At 41.4% G+C, this 16,885-nt stretch overlaps 1 protein-coding gene across 10 annotated transcripts in view; it reads left to right on the top strand.

The window, feature by feature from the left end:
- The window catches only part of MAPKAP1 (MAPK associated protein 1), a 270,520-nt gene that overhangs the window by 223,690 nt on the left and 29,945 nt on the right, over positions 1-16,885 (top strand). For all 10 annotated transcript variants that reach the window (XM_049895371.1, XM_049895368.1, XM_049895372.1 and 7 more), the window contains one exon: positions 6,628-6,768. In XM_049895371.1, the coding sequence (XP_049751328.1) occupies positions 6,628-6,768 (141 nt within the window). The remainder of the gene's footprint in view (positions 1-6,627; positions 6,769-16,885) is intronic.

Here is a 16,885-nt window from a genome sequence, read left to right as displayed (position 1 = left end):
ACCATAAAATGAAGATTATAAAGTCTCATGCAGTTTGTACTTATGAATACATGAAATCTGTCAGTAGCATGTAGTGAGTTCATCTGAGCTTTGATTTAATGATTAAAAAAAAAAAATGATTAGTGCCCATTTATCTGAAAGACAGTCATGCACTTCTGAGTGTCTCCCTCAATTCCAGTAAAATCACATATAAGAACACTTTGCAACTATAAAACAATACTTGTTATAATTGGCCTTATAATCTGATCATTTGACAGTAAACCTATTATATGTGTACAAGCTTTCCATCCATGTTTGTTGTCATGTGTATAACACTCTTTTGTTGTATGTAAGTAACTGTACTTTTGTGTCGCATCGTGATTGCCCAAATGGACCTACAGGAACAATGAAAACATGGCATGATAACCAACAAAGGCAGTGATTCTTGAACTTTTTAGTCTTAGAACCTTTTTACACTCTTAAAAATTATTGAGAACCCCAAAAAGTTTTGTTTATATGAGTTAAATCTATTGAAATAAAAATGGAGAATTTTTAAAATATTTACTAATTCATTGAAAAAGAAATAACAAATTCATTACAGATTAATATGAGTAATAAGTTTTGTGAAGAATAACTGTTTTCTTTAAAAAATTTGATGAGAAGAGTGGCACTGTTTTATGTTTTGCAAGTCTCTATCATGTCTGGATTCATAGAAGATACCTGGATTCTCATATCTACTTCTGCATTCAGTCTGTTACAATATGTTGTTTTGGTTGAAGTATATGTAAAAAAAACTCAGCCTTACACAGATATGTTGTTGGGAGGGATATTTTAATAGCTTTTTCAGGTAATCATGGATATTCTTCTTTATTACTATACCAAAACTCAAGTGATCATTTCTTAAAGGTTAGTTACAATGTGGAATCTGAACCATATCCAGTGTACTCTGTGCACTTGAAAGAGAATGAGTGTGAATAAGGCACTTAATGTTAGTATTATGAAAATACAGTATTCATATCATGAATGCCTTCAAGGGGTCTCAGGGATCCCCTGCAGTGAGTCCTGGACCACACTTTGAGAACTGCTGATTTAAGTTTACCCAGCCTGGTCTCTTACCCTGCCGTTGTATTTAAGAATGTGGTGAGATGGGTAGGGCAGGAACAGCCTTCATTAGTAGTTTGGGGGAAGCAGAAGGAATGGGAGCAGTAGAAGGAACTTGGACCCCAAAGTCCAGTAGATCCATCCCCAGCTCTGCCTCTTCCTAACAGTGAAATCTTGGCAAGATTTTCACTGACTTGTGACCCTTGCTGTCACAGTTAAGATTTGAATCTACCTCTCTGGACTCTGTATTCCATGTTGTCAAGTCCACTTCCCAGCTGCCTCCTTCTTCACCTCCATTCTCCTTTCCTTTACCCCTTCCTGTGCTGACCTGGTTTTGCCATTCTTCACCTAAGACAGGTGCCAGGCCACCCTCCCTACTTCTTACTGAAGACAAGCTGCTTCCTCTCTTGGATTTTTTGCTTGTCCCCCAAACCTTCCATACTGTGAATGTGCTCACTATCATTTTTCCAGAGCCTTGTTGTCAGTCCACTTGGGCTCTGGTGCTCAAGTCACTGTTAGGCCCCACCCAAAAATCTGATCTATCGCAGTTCATCTTTGAGTTATTGCAGCTCAGGCGTTTTGACACAATACATTATGGTAATCCACGGCACATAGAGACATTAACACTCTCGACTTTGACAGAACACGTCGTGAAGTCTTTGAAGGTACCATTACAATTTATCTTGTCATTCAGGAGGAGACCCAGTTCAGCATTAATGTAGATGAACACAGCGTGGCTTTTGTTTCATTTAATTGCTTGTGACCTTTTTAATTGCTCATTTAACAAAATATCAAAGGGTTGTATTTCAATTAAATTAACAGTTTGGGGAGTGGGTTTTTTTGTTGCTGTTTTTTAGTATGCTTATTTTTAAAGCATTCTGGTTCTCTCCACTTTTTACTTTGAGTAAGTAAAAATCTCTTGAACAGAAGTAGGATTTTAATGTGAACTTGATAGTACAGTAATAACTAATACGCAAGTGATGCAATGCCAAGCATCTTCCACGTGTGCTTGGGTTCACCCCTTTCCAGAAGGATACAAATAGTAAAGCTGTACATGCAAAGTCCTATGAAACTTTTCTGGTTCAAGACCATGCTTTTGGTATAAGTTTGCTTTAGATGTTTGTCTCTAGATAAAGTGTCTGTTGCATGCACTGTTTATTGAGCACTTCTCTCTGCCTTGTACTGTTTTGCTTGTGTTCTGTAGCTAGTTTGTAAGCTCCTAAAGCTCAAGACCCTGCCTTAGCCTCACCAATGTCTCCCCTTCCCGCCACAGCCTAGCATAGTGCTAGCATGGGGAGAGAGGTGGCTGCAGGTTGCATGGGTAACTAGTCTGTACACACAGACATACCCCCACCAAGCGACAGCACCCCTGGGCCTATTTTGAGAAACAGCACTGGAACTCTGAGGCCAGGAGTTTATCCCATTCAGCAGTTACCTGTTTTGCAGTAAGTGGCATGTATTGGAGGCAAGTGCCAGACTGTTCCTTCCATGTCTACTCCCCCAGGTGCTTCTGATCATAAAAGCAAACACACCCCTTGTCAGCTGGGGCAAGACTCAGAACTCACCCAAGTATCAGTGGGGACTTAAATCCTCAAGTGGAATATGAATTTACACTGTCAGAGAGTAGAAGGTCAATGCAAGAAGCATTAGTGTGTTGAGCCAGCTCCAGCTATATGTCTTGAACACAATTAATATAAGGAAATTGACAAGCCTTGCTGATTATTCCATAGCTTTAAGACCTCTACTAAAATCCTATCATCTCATCTGCCCATTATTAACATTTCAGCAAAATATAAAGTTTTCATTAATCTCCCACAGCAAATTTAGGAGTGAAAACTGGCACTTGTTTGAGCTTTTAGGACTACATTAGCTGGTGTATTAAACAAAATATGTCATTCTTCAGTAGCTTCTGTGAGAAACTAAATCAATTTCTAGCCATATTTATGCACCACTTTATCTAAAAGCATCTGAATTATCATTTACAGCTAAGATATTTTATTAGCAGCTGGCATTGAAATTGGTCAGTAAAAAATTATATGTCACGTTATAGTAATTTTTAAATTGGTTTTAATCCAACATCATAAAATGTAAAAATCTTAAGTGTGGTTTTTTTTTTAATTTGCATTTTAGCATAACAAACTATTACTTCTTTCTAAATCAAATACCTGCAATATTTAGAAAATACTAATTAGTAAAAAAAAACAGAAGCTCTTGAACTTAGAGCTAAGTTGTATCTAATAATGACAATTTCTCAAAAAAGATGGCTTTAAGTGATTTTTAAAATATTATAGGATTTTAATATTTTACCAAAATTATCCATAATTATCATGTATAAAAGATTCTAAAATAGAATGAACACATTTTGTTTCAATAAAAATGTAGATTGGGAAACATGAATGATTATTCTAAATTTTAAATCCTAGCCAGCATTTCAGTTCAGAGTATGACCATTACCCAGGGAACAGTGGATATCACGATCATGGCATCTCTCCTTAAAACATAGACATTCCAAGCAAAGGAAAACAGGGTTTACCACCCTTGAAGACACTGAGTGCAACTCAGCCACATTCTAGTGGCGTGATGTTGGCTAAGTTACTCCCTCTGCGAGCCTCCCCTTCCTGTAGGCATGGCACCTGGTGTTCATCCAGCAAGTTTTTATTGAGCTTCTGCTTTATCCCATACATATTTGTAGCACCAACAGGTTCCAGGCCAAAATAATGAGTAAAGCAGTCACTTCCCCGGCCCTCTTGAGGTTTACAGTCTAGAGGAAGAGACTGATGATTACTCTCTGATAAGCTTTCTGAAGGAAAAATGCAAGATATAGTGAGAGAGGGTAATAAAAGGGTCTGAACTAGACTTGGAGGCTGGAGAGTCACGGAGGCTTCCCTGGAATGTCTTGCTAAGCTCTTCAGCAGGAATAGGGAGGAAGCCGGGGGGAGGGAATGAGATGGGGAGAAGGGTGGCCTTGTCAGATGGGACTCTGTTGTAGACATTCAGTGAATGACCAGTTAAGGGTGAGGCTGCATCCTAATTAAGGAGAAAGCATTTTTGTAGGTGCTAGAGTGGTCCAAACTGGGAATAATTTTAGTGTTTAGAAATAGAATACACAATTCCTAATAAATGAGTTTAAACCAACATTGACTTAAAATCTTGCCCGGTAGATAAGAACTGTAGGAAGGAAAAGAGTTTAAGTATCAGGCTACCAGTTATATAGCAGAATTTTCCAGTTTGATACTCAGGTCTAGAGTTTTCCATTCCTCCAGCTTTGCCCCAAGGAGCTCTCTGGGCTTCCCTGTACAACCCTCTCTAAGTGCTCAAAGACTAGAGTACCCTGCTCTGGTTAGCCTGGTCTAGACAGGCACTTTCTTGTGATTGACTTGGCCCACACTCTCTTCTTCCCCTCCCCCTCATACCACAAATGGCACTAGCAGCTGTACCCTCCAGATACCACATTTCGACTGCTGGGGACCAAGAGAGAGTTTAGCTTTGCCTTGTGTGGCTTTGGCCCTCCCAAAACCTCAGGTTCCCCATCTGCACAATATAGAAAATTACAGGACCCTCTAGGTTTTCATGAGGTTTTAATGCAATAACATGGGCCTTGCACTTAAAAGCATTCATACATACTAGCTATTATTTTTATTTACCTTTTGTTTAGCAAAAATTAGAGAATTCCAGTTGCCAGACATCATACTGCTTGCAGAAGAGATGAATATGAAACTTTACTGACCCTCATAAAGCTTCCAAATTAGGACAGAACGACCACTAAACAATTCTAGTGCAAAGATGAATGTTGTCCTCTATGACAGTAGAATAAAAATAATCATGGCTACTATTTATTGTGTATTTTGTATTAGAGTCTTTTTTTGTGTTAGATTCTTTACATACATTTTGACATTCTGTGGATAGCAGAAACTGGGACTCAGAGAGGTAAAGTCACTTGCCCAAGAACACATAGAGGCAAAGCTGGGAGTTAGCGCAGGTCTGCCTGGATCCAGTGCTATGGGAATTCACTGCCAGCCAGAGTCATCAGAAAAGATTTCATGAAGGAGGTCGGATTTCAGCTAGACTGGGTAGGATTTTGACAGGTCCAAGGTAAAGGTGGAAGGGGTATTCTAGGTCAGGGATACTGTCTTAGGCTGGGTTGTCTAGAGAAGCAAAACCAGTGAAGCATCTCTACGTGTATATAGAGAGAGATTTATATCAAGGAAATGGCTCACATGGTTGTAGAGGCTGGAAAGTCCCAAGTCCTTGGGTCAGGCTGGAGGCTTCTCCTGGTTCATGTAGCTACAGGGGCTGGCGAACCCAAGATCGGCAGGTCACGCAACAGGCCTCTGGTTCACAGTCTTCAGAGGCCAGGCCAGCAGATCCCAAAATCAGCAGGTAAACTGCTAGCTCAAGTCCCAAGAACGGGAGGTTAGATGAAGCTTGCTGCAGGGTCCAGAGTGAGCAAAAGCCCTCAAGCCTTGCAGGAAAGTCCACCTATATTGGATGCAGGCCACACCCCCAAGGAACCTCCCTTCAACTGGCTGGCTTACTCACAGCAGATCCCATCATGGGAGGTGATCACATTATATCAGATCTCATCATGGAGGTGATTACATCATTATATGACTGCCAAACTATATCATAACTGCCAAACCACTGAGAACCATGGTCCAGCCAAGTTGACACACGACCTTAACAATCACAATACTATGTGAGCAAAGGCCCAGAAATGGAAAAACCTGGGCCTGTGTGCAGTCTAAAGAGTTTGGGAGGAGCTGAGAGAAGGTGTGTGTGAGAAATGACGAGACTGGAAATTACCATATTTCAGCCGTGGGCTGCCTTGATTGCTCGGCTGAAAAGAGTGTGTTTCATTTGGGAGGCTGCAGGAAACCAGGGAAGATTTTTGAGCACCAGCCTTCTTATTTGTCCCCAATATCATATATCAGAGTACTTAGCATGTACAAGGCTTTCACTAAACATTTGATGAGTGAATGAATAATCCAAGCTTTAGAAAGATGAATCAGATTGCAGAGAGAGCCTGGGAGCAGGAAGGCCAGTGAGGAGACTGTCACAGCCATCTCTAAGCATGAGAAGGCTCGAGCCTGAAGCAACATAGAGGCTGTGGTGCACAGGACAGGAAGCTAATAAACAAATGGTTTTGAGACTTTTGGGGAGAGATTCTGCAAGGAACATGTATTACTTTTATGATCAGAAAATAGTTATTAAACAAGAAATGTGACTGCTCATACTCTTGTGATTTTAACTTACTCTTGCGGAGACCAAGAGCTTCTGGCAAGCTGGCGTTTTTCTATCCTTCTGTGTCCCTACTGCCCAGCCAAGAGCCTGCCATGGAATAGGCAGTGTTTTGTCGATAATTGCTGAATGATTAATATTTTACCATTCTCTGTTTACTGGAATGGCATTATTAAGTCATTGCTCAGCCTTTTCTTCTCCAAATTAAATAAGCCCATATTATTTTAATTTATCCCAAAGCATTTTAAGCAGACACCATTTGCCAAGCCTCATGTATCTTTATGTGTTAAAGTGCTTTTTCTTCCCCAGGTTCAAGGGCAGATGGGACTTTTGAGGAGGATTCACAAATTGACATAGCTACAGTACAGGATATGCTTAGTAGCCACCATTACAAGTCATTCAAAGTCAGCATGATCCACAGACTACGATTCACAACTGATGTACAGTTGGGTAAGTGTGTGAACAGATAATGAACTGAACTCTTCGTTTTCAGTAGTCAACATAGAAATAGGGAAAGAAACAACATACAACTTCTGTGTGACCTGAATGACTGAAGGTAATTTATTTTCAGAGAAAATGTTTAAACAATGAAATTTGAAGTACATCCTTTTTTCCCACCTGAGTGCTCTCTCTGTTCCTCTTTTTTATGAAGCAGGAGATTGGAAATAGAACTAACTTAAGACTCTTCTCAAACTGATTGACTTCTGTGAAGTTCCATAATTCTTTTCATTCTGTAATTCTCTTGGGTGCTATTCTTAGAACCACTTTTTAACATTGCCATTTGCCTTTTCTTCCTCCATGAACTCATTGCTTATTCATTCATGCCTTTACTCAGGAAGCTTTTTAATGATCTCAGGAGTTATATTGGAATCCTTCACTAGATAATCTGGAACTAATTTATTTTCAACTAATATTTGGGGTTAATTTGTTCCCATTAAATACCAAATTTCTGTTTTGACTTAAACCTAACAAGAGTAACATAGTAGTCAACATGATATTAATACATGGTAATCATCATTGTAATAATGGCTACCGTTTATGGGGTATCCGCTATGTATTAGGCACTGTGTTAAGTGCTTTGCAACTGTGCTAAATGCTATTTAACTACCCAAAAGGTAGGTGTTTTTATTGTCCCAATGTAGCAGAGAAGGTAAATGAGGTGCAGAGAGGTGACATCTCACACCCAAGCTCACACAGCAGGTAGATGGTGGTGGTGTCAGGAATGGAACCCTGGTCTGACTGACTCCAGTGCACCTGCTCTGAGCCCCCACCCAGCAGAGGAGAGGCAGTATAGGGTAGTGCTTAGAGGACAGGCTCAGGAGATAGAAGCCTAGGCTGAAACACTGGCGTATTTACTAAGTTTATCACTGTGGGCAAATAATTCAGAGCCTCAGTTTTCTCATCTATAAAATAGTCCCTTTCTCATAAAGAAAACAAAAATCCTCACAACTGAACCAATAAGCAACATCGTGATAAGCGGAGAAAAGACTGAAGTGGTCAAGGATTTCATTTTACTTGGATCCACAATCAACGCCCATGGAAGCAGCAGTCGAGGAATCAAACAATCCATTGCATTGAGCACATCTGCTGCAAAAGACCTCTTTAAAGTGTTAAAACGCAAAGATGTCACCTCGAAGACTAGGGCGTGCCTTACTCAAGCCATGGTGTTTTCAGTTGGCTCGTATGCGTGCAAAAGCCGAATAATGAATAAGGAAGGCCAAAGAAGAATCAATGCCTTTGAATTATGGTGTTGGTGAAGAATATTGAATATACCATGGTCTGCCAAAAGAACAAAGCAATCTGTCTTGGGAGAAGTCCAGCCAGAATGTTCCTTAGAAGCAAAGATGGCAGGACTTCATCTCACATACTTTGGACATGTTATCAGGAGGGATCAGTCCCTAGAGAAGGACATCATGCTTGATAAAATAGAGGGTCAGTGAAAAAGAGGAAGACCCTCAACGAGATGGATTGACACAGTGGCTGCAACAATGAGTTCAAACATGGCAACGATTGTGAGAGTGGCATAGGACCGGGCGGTGTTTCGTTCTGTTGTACATAGGGTCGCTGTGAGTCGCAACTGACTCTAGCACCTAACAACAACATCTCATAGATAGGGTAATTATGAAATGAAATGTCACAGCACATGCAGAATACTTAGAAAGGTGCCTGGCACATAACAAGTTCTCAGTAAGTGTTAGCTGCTAGGATGATGGTGATTCTAACAGGATAGATAGATGAATTAGCTAGCACCCAGTAACTTTTAACCTTCAAAGATGTCATTTTGAGGACCAAGGTGTGTATGACCCAAGCCCTAGTATTTTCAGTCATCTCATATGCATGCGAAAGCTGGACAGTGAATAACAAAGACGGAAGAAGAATTGATGCTTTTAAATTATGGTGTTGGTGAAGAGTATTGAGTATACCATGGATTGCCAGAAGAATGAACAAGTAAGTCTGTCTTGGAAGAAGTACAGCCAGAGTGCTCTTTGGAAGCGAGGATGGTGAGACTTCATCTCACATACTTTGGACATGTTATCAGGAGATACCAGTCCCTGGAGAAGGACATCTTATTTGGTAAGGCAGAGGGTCAGCGAAAAAGAGGAAGACCCCTAACAAGATGGATTGACACAGTGGCTCCAACAGTGGGCTGTGGGCTGAAACATAGCGACGTACAGTGAGGATGGTGCAGGGACAGGGCGTTGTTTTGTTCTGTTGTACATAGGGTCGCCATGAGTCGGAACTGACTCAACAGCATCTGAGGACAACAACTTTGAACCAAAATTCAGAACCCACCTTTTATTCCTCTCTGTACCTTTTCCTTTCCTCTCCTCTCACAAAAAAAAACCCTTAGCATCTAAAATGGTAGAATTTGCGTATTTCATGTTGATTCTTAAAATACAAAATTATTCAGCGTTCTTCTTTGAGATAATTTTCCTGGTATCTCTTACAGAAATAGAAATAATAAAGCTACTCACAAAGAAGCCAGACGTAAAAGAGTACATACTCTATGATTCTACTTACATAACGTTCAAAAACAGACAAAAATATAAAGTAAAAAGTAAAGAAAGTGGTTTCTGAAGGTCAGAAGGCAGTAGTGACTGGAGAGCAGTTTCTGGGAGGTGAGTTAGGTTCTATTTCTTGATCTAGGTGTTTTACCAGGTTATGTAGACTTCGTGGAAAATTCGAGTTATACACAGACACGTATATACACAAAAAACCCACTGCCATCGAGTCAATTCCGACTTTTGATATATATATATATACATATACAGACACACTGTTGTGATATGTACACTTTTTATGTATGTATTGTATTTTCAGTAAAAAGTGTACTAAAGTAATAATGTTACTCAGACATCCAGTTTATGTTTGCCTGCAGTACTTCCCCAGTAACAAAGGGTCTTGCTTTTTTCTGAGCAGGACTAGTTTTAGAAGCCCAGTAAATGGCTAGACTGCAGTCGAGACAAACGTCCAAGGTGGGAATTTTCCCAGGTGAGCGTACAACAGATCCCCCCCTGCACATTCCCTAGAGGTAAAAAAAAAAAAGCCTTGAAAGATAACCAGCGTCATGGACTTCGCCCCCATTTTTCCACAGGCAAAACATCAAACTCGTTTCATCAGATTCTGACATATTTATTAAAAGGAAAAAGTAAAGAATCTGTGGAAACTGCCCAAATTCTGCAATCAGTCAGGACTAGATTCAAATCCCAGCTTTACCTCTTAGCCTGCAAGTGTTACCTTGGGCAAGTCCCTTCCCTTTCAATCTCAGTGTTTGTCATTTATAAGGTGGGAATTATAATGTTTACCTTTGAAGACTGTGTGAATCATGAAAGCATCTGCCCTGTAGAAGTCATATTCTAAATGGTAGCTTATATTAGCCTTGTTATCATTGTCATTACTATTTATTTTGCCTATTGCCTTCTCTCCTCATCCACCATCTTAAAAGTATTTCATCAGATCATTGAGATTAGGCGGTGGCTCTCTGGACAGTTTCATTTGTAGCCACATGGAGACTTGTCAGGAAGAAATGGATGATGACGGTGATGCAAACATCTCTCCCTAGAGCAGCGGCTCTCAGAGGTGGGAAGACTGGAGGCCAGGTCCCAGGCACCTCTGAAGTGCTTCCAGCAGCACACATGGCACCCTCTGGTGGAGAGTTACAACTCTGAGGAGCTTCTGAAACATGTTGTCAGAACCTTTGTTTCTGTAAATGAATTCAAGTTCAGTCTTTTGCATTATAAGCAGAAAGTCCATTGAGTAGTCACAGGGAATTTTGTGACAACCAGATAAACTGCCTGTGAGTATTATATTATGCAGTGAATAAATAAGCTCATCCTCCCTTCCCTTGTAGAGGAGATCAGGTGTGTAACTTCAGGCCCTCTCTCTCTCCTTGCAAAGCAGATGATAATACCCTTCGTTATGACAATAATAATTTAAAAAAAAAAACCTGTACACACCCATCCAGAAATTCTTTCCCTCTGCAGCAGAATCTACCACAAAGTGCAAGGCACCAAACAGCATATCCTTTATGAGCATTCAAGTGCGCAGCTGGATTCTGAGATCAGTAAATAATATATTTTATTTCAACTGACTAGCCAGGTGCTTCAGATCTTTGCTGACACTGATGGATGGTCTCCTCTGCTCGTCCATCCTGTGTCGGTCAGAAGCAGAGATTTCACTTGCCCCCCGTGGCAAGCTCTACTAAGTGGTGAGTGTCTGTGTGCAGCATTTACCCAGCAGCCTTGCTGATTTCACAGAAAACTAACCATCTCCTCTGAGTTAGTGGTACATAAGAGCACACAGCAGAGGGCCAGATTCCCAGACTCTGCAACGCCATTACAGCTGCATGTCTTCTGATGGGGTAGTTGTGTCCAATGCCCCAGTTTTACCGTCTGCCATTTGTATCTGAGAAAGTCAGGGGATGGGAGACTTAGACTTTCATCTGCAAGACCCAAAGTTAAACACATCTTCTGCCATATTTTCCTATGACTAAGAAACTATTAATGAAACCTGTGGTAAATATGTGATCTCTTAAAATAGTAAGAATTATAATTTTTAAAGGTAGTTATTGTTTATCCGATACTTACTATGTGCCAGGCACATTGCTGATTGCTTTCTTTGCATGCATGGTCTCCTCTAATCATAGCACTATTAGTAGGTAGGTACTGATACTATTTCCATTTTGTATATAAGGAAACTGGGTGTATAGGGAAGAATCTAGTAAGTAGTAAAGCTGGGTTCAGAACATGAGAGTGTCTAAGACTTAAATCTAGCACTTAACTACTATATTATGCCTTGAATACAAATCACCATTGTACTGATACTGCTCTGTAGCTCTATAGCAATTTACAGTATACAAAGAACTTTCAATTCTGTTACCTTATGTAACCCACACAGCATGTTGTTGTTGTTATTCCTATTTCACGGCAGAGAAAACTAAGGTGTGCAGGAGTTAAGGAGATAATGTTTACTGGCACAAAACTAACACAGTGTTAACTAACTCCCTTCCCTCCTCCTCAGCCATCAGGATATATAGCGGGACATCCAGTCCCAGCAGTAGTATTGGGACTGAAACCCAATCCCATACATTCTGTCACACCACAGATGCCTTAGTCATTAATAACTTGTCTTCACAAAGGAAGTGATTACCATTAGTTGGCCAGTTCAAAAAATTCTGCACATCTCTCTTCTCCCTACCCTGACACTTGGAGAGCCCATGGAAATGTAGCATGTATGCTGCTACTCCCGCCTCCCATTCGTCTTTACATATTGTTAACCAGTCACTGTAGTTGTTCCCTCTGGTCCCAGCCTGACCACAGAATACTTTCCAACTTAGCCCAACGAACAACTCCTACCAGTCAATTGGAGTTGGTACTTAAGTTGAAATCTATTTGCCATCCCTGATCTGCTGGCCTGGAAGGCTTACCAAACAGCCATCGTGCCTGACCATTTCTGTATTTCTCTAAAGTGTTCTTGGACTAGTTCATCTTGTCTGCTTCCCATCTGTGTTGGGCCTAAAAGTGCAGATGCTCTTCAAGTGTAGATGTTATTTGAACTTAAACCAAGTTGAAGTTATTTCCATTACACTTGATTTCACTTATGCCTGACCACTGAAGAGAGGTGAGGGCACTGAGATAGGAGTGCTACCGAAACATGCCAGAGCTGGCAAGGGGGAGTGGGTTTGGGGAAAATTGAAACAAAAAAGGTCAGATGGTAAATGCCAGCCATGACCTAGGAAACCTCTAATATACTGTCAGTAAGTATTTGTTGTCTGGCTGAAAGCTGAACTACGGACCCATCGTTCTGAGCCTTCAGCTGGTAATCCAGAGTGGCTGATGACAATGTGTCAGTTTCCTCAGGTGGGCGGCATAAGGGAATCAGTAGGAGCACAACATGTAAGAGTTCATCTAAGGTTCTGTAGTCTTTTTATCTCTTCCTCATCGTTGGCACTGATACCCCACAGTCTACCAAAGCCTGAGCATGAAGAAGGTCTGATTTTTCTACATTCTACAAACAACACAAATTCTCATAGGAGACAGTATTACTGCTTCCTGACTGGCACTGAAAGCTCACCTGAGGTATCTGTTTACCAAGAGAGTATTTAGTGTGGGGATCTAAGTACCTCAGTAAAAAAAAAAAAAAAATTTTTTTTTTTTTTTTTTACTGAGGTACTTAGATCCCTCCCAGTAATTGCCTTCTCTTCAGAAAAGAGCCCATTTCCAAAGACATATCTTATTGAGATGCAGCTGTCTCAGCTCTCAGGTAGTGAGCTCCAACCTAGCGTGGAGTGTTGTGCTGAGTGCTGTTTTACGTTCTCGGTCTCACCATATTTGGCTGTCCCTTAGTTTTTGTCCTGAGGGTAGTGTTCTAGTCTGGTACACTCAGACTTATCACTGATTCTGCCACTGTCCACACACTGGAATTGGCAGCTTTTAGTTGTGGCTCCTGAACGGTTTTGGATTGTTAGCCCATTGAATGGAACCTGTGATCCTAAGACTCAAGATCCCACTTGCTTTGGGTCTCAATTGTGACTCCAAATATTTTTTTTTTTCATACATTTTAAGGTCCCTGCAACATTGCTGGAGGCAGTGCTTCGTATATTGTAAAGTCTTTGGTCAGTGCGTGCATACACCTACTACATAAACTTGAAAATGAATTGCAAAGCAGGAGAGCTAGTCTGTTTAAGCCCTGGACTGATAGTATGGGAATGTGAATTATGGTCATAGCTTTGTCATTAATGGGTGACATTAGACAAGTCATATCCCTGCCCTGAGCCTTAATTCCTTCATATGGAGGATGAAACCCCAGACTAGGCGATCTCTAAGGTCTCATTAAGCCCAAACAGCCTGTGCGTCTGATCCTGTGTGTAAATTCAGACAAGTTGCAAAGGCTTCCCTGACTGCTTTGTGGATGCTATCGATTGGCTGTGTATATTCAGCAAAATCCACTCTGGCAAAGAGTTCTTCAGTGGCAGTCCCGGGGGCTTTTCCAGGCTTTCATAGGCTCTAGGTAACCCGAAGACAAGAGGATTGTAGAATTGTATAAAAAGCTACTCCAGGATTTAACAACTGGGGCTTTTGTAGGCTTGGATTCAAAGTTGGAGGAAACTGATGAGTGAACCACAGCTCATGATATCTGAGCAAATAGACAATAACTCAGGAAACACACTGAGGTGTGGGATGTTAAATGCCCTAATCTTTGCCAAAGTGGTGTTTTAGTTTCCTAGAGAGGCATTGGAAGTGTGTCTTAGGGACATAGTACCTCCTGAGAGTCGACCCTTCTCTTCTGGGACAGTAAGAACAGATGAAGGGTCAAAATACACACAAGACTTAGATAGAGCTTTGCTTCAATCCAGCTGTGCACTTTACTAACTTGATTCACCCTGGGAAAGCACTTTACCTTCCTGAGGTTTATCTTTAATAATAATTTCAGGAATAATTGAGCCCTTATTATATGCCAGGCACTGTGCTCAGTATTTCACGCACTGTGCCGTTCCATCCTCATGACACCCTGGGAGTTGGTACTGTTTTGTTTACCCCCATTTTACAAGGGAGGAAGCTCAGGCTCATAGAGGGGGAGGTAACTTTGCCCAGGATAACACCTGTAGGAATGTGCCAACAAAGAGACTGTAGGATGGGGGCTCCCTAATACAAATGTTGCCACAACTCCAGTTATGAGACTGTTTCTCCTGTTGTTGAATTGAACTCTTTGAGGTTGCAGGGACGTGTATGCTCAGTGACACTTGGTGGTGGGAGGTTACTGCAAGGATTCTTGGGGGTAAGAGCACTGGTCTCCCCAGCTGGACGGTCATTCTGGATCCTGGTACTTCCAGGACTAGAGTAGAAAGCAGGTCTCAGGGTGAATTCCCTTTCACTGCCAGACCAGGGCCTGTCGGGTTCCTTGTTCACATCTCTCTTGTAGCTCCCTGAGCTGCCCAGTCCTGACTTTTGTCACTAGGTCTGTCTCAAACTGTGTTATATCCCTTTGCTCAGTGCCTGACTCAGGGTAATAATGATTGGAAGTAGTAGTATTAATCATTAGCTATGTATCAGTCACTATTCCAAGCATTTTACATGCCTTATTTCACTTAATCCTCACAACAAACCCATGAGGTAGATACTATCGTCATCTCTGTTTTGAAGCAACGTGCCTAAAGTCACATAGCTAGGAAGTAGCAAAGCAGAGATTTGAACTCAGGACTATCTGACTCCAAAGTTCCCATCCCTGACCTCTCTGTAAGGTTAGGTTGTTGTTAGGTGCCATTGAGTCAGTTCGACTCATAGAGACCCTGTGTACAACAGAACAAAACACTGCCCTGCTCCTGCTCCGTTCTCACAGTCATTGCTGTGTTTGAGCCCATTGTTGAAGCCACTGAGACAATCCATCTTATTGAGGATTCTCTTCTTTTTCGCTGACTCTGTTCAAGGAGCCCTGGTGGTACAGTGGTTAAGAGCTCAGGCTGCGAACCAAAAGGTCAACAGTTCGAATCCACCAGCCGCTCCTTGCAAACCCTGTGGGGCAGTTCTACTCTGCCCTGTAGAATCGCTGTGGGTCGAGATCAGCTTAGTGGCAACGGGTTTAGTTTGGTTTTTAGTTTCTACTTTACTAAGCTTGATGTCCTTTTCCAGGGACTGGTCCCTCCTGATAACATGTCCAAAGCATGTAAGACGAAGTCTCGCTATCCTTGCTTCTAAGGAGCATTTTGGCTGTATTTCTTCTAAGACAGGTTTGTTCATTCTGCTGGCAGTCCATGGTATATTCAGTATTCTTCGCCAGCACCATAATTCAAAGGTATCAATTCTTCTTTCGTTTTCCTTATTCATTGTACAGCTTTCACATTCATGTGAGTTGATTAAAATACCATGGCTTGGGTCAGGCACACCTTAGTCCTCAAAGTGACATCTTTCCTTTTTAGCCCTGCACTACTGTCTTTAAATGTAAAATGGGTTAATAATGCATTACTGAAGGAGCCCTGGTGGTCCAGTGGTTAAGCACTCAGCTGCTAACTAAAAGGTTAGCAGCTTGAACCCATCAGCTACTCCATGGGAAAAAGATGTGCCAGCCTGCTTCCATAAAGGTTCCAGTAACTATGGGGCAGTTCTACTCTGTCCTGTAGGGTCGCTATGAGTCGGAATCTCCATAAAGGTTACAGCCTTGGAAACCCTACAGGGCAGTCCTTAGGATTGCTATGAGTCGGAATTGACTTGATGGCCCATAACAACAACAGGTTACTGACAGAGGTGTTGTAAGTCACTGTGAACTAAAGTTCCTAACTTAGGGCCTTACGTTAGCAGAAGATGATATACAGTGCTAATTTCCTTCTGTGGAAATCTTTTGGTTATTTAAAACAAGGTTCTCCTTGTGATAACTCTAAAGCTTTGGACAAATAGATTCCCCAGAGAGTTGAATACACATTAGAGTTGCATTTTTGTTTATTTTGAGCTGTCTTGTTAAGGAAGGATTTATATGCTGGCATTGATGTAGGACAGCACTCAGGCAGTGTTTTCTGCCTTTGTCAGTTGGTGTGATAGTTTGCTTCCAGTGAAGTTTGACTCACTGTATCTGGAAGCTGTCAGAAGTGGGAGCATGAAAAGGTCATGACGGATAGCTGTGGATAAGTGGTTAGGGGAGGAAAGCTGGTAAAGGAGACAAAGGGCCTCCTTTGTTACTAAGGGATGGGCCTGACTGACCCTGGCCTCTCTAGGCCAGCCCCCCTGCTCTCTCCTTCCTCACCTGCCATAGGTCGTAGGGTGGAACCTGCCAGTCAGCATTTTTGAGAATGGCACCACGTGGGTATAAGGCAGCTCATGGGAGCCGTTCCCAGCAGCTCAGCTACTTGGGCATTCAAGAACTGTTAGATGGAAGTATGAAAGTCGTCTTCAACCTTAAGATCACTTTTCATGATTATCAGTTACAGAATTTACATATTCCTTTCCGTATGTTTTAAAAAATTGGGAAGGTGTACTGAGTTCTAAGTAGAAACGAACACAAAAAAAGTCAGCTTTAACAATGATCTTTGTTTTTTATTTTTATTTTCGGTGAGAATTTTGTTTGTTTTGGAAAAATC

Source organism: Elephas maximus, chromosome 9, assembly GCF_024166365.1.
Source record: "Elephas maximus indicus isolate mEleMax1 chromosome 9, mEleMax1 primary haplotype, whole genome shotgun sequence".
Taxonomy (NCBI): domain Eukaryota; kingdom Metazoa; phylum Chordata; class Mammalia; order Proboscidea; family Elephantidae; genus Elephas; species Elephas maximus.
The sequence above is the reverse complement of the archived record's forward strand: the minus strand, read 5'-3'. Positions and strand labels throughout refer to the sequence as shown.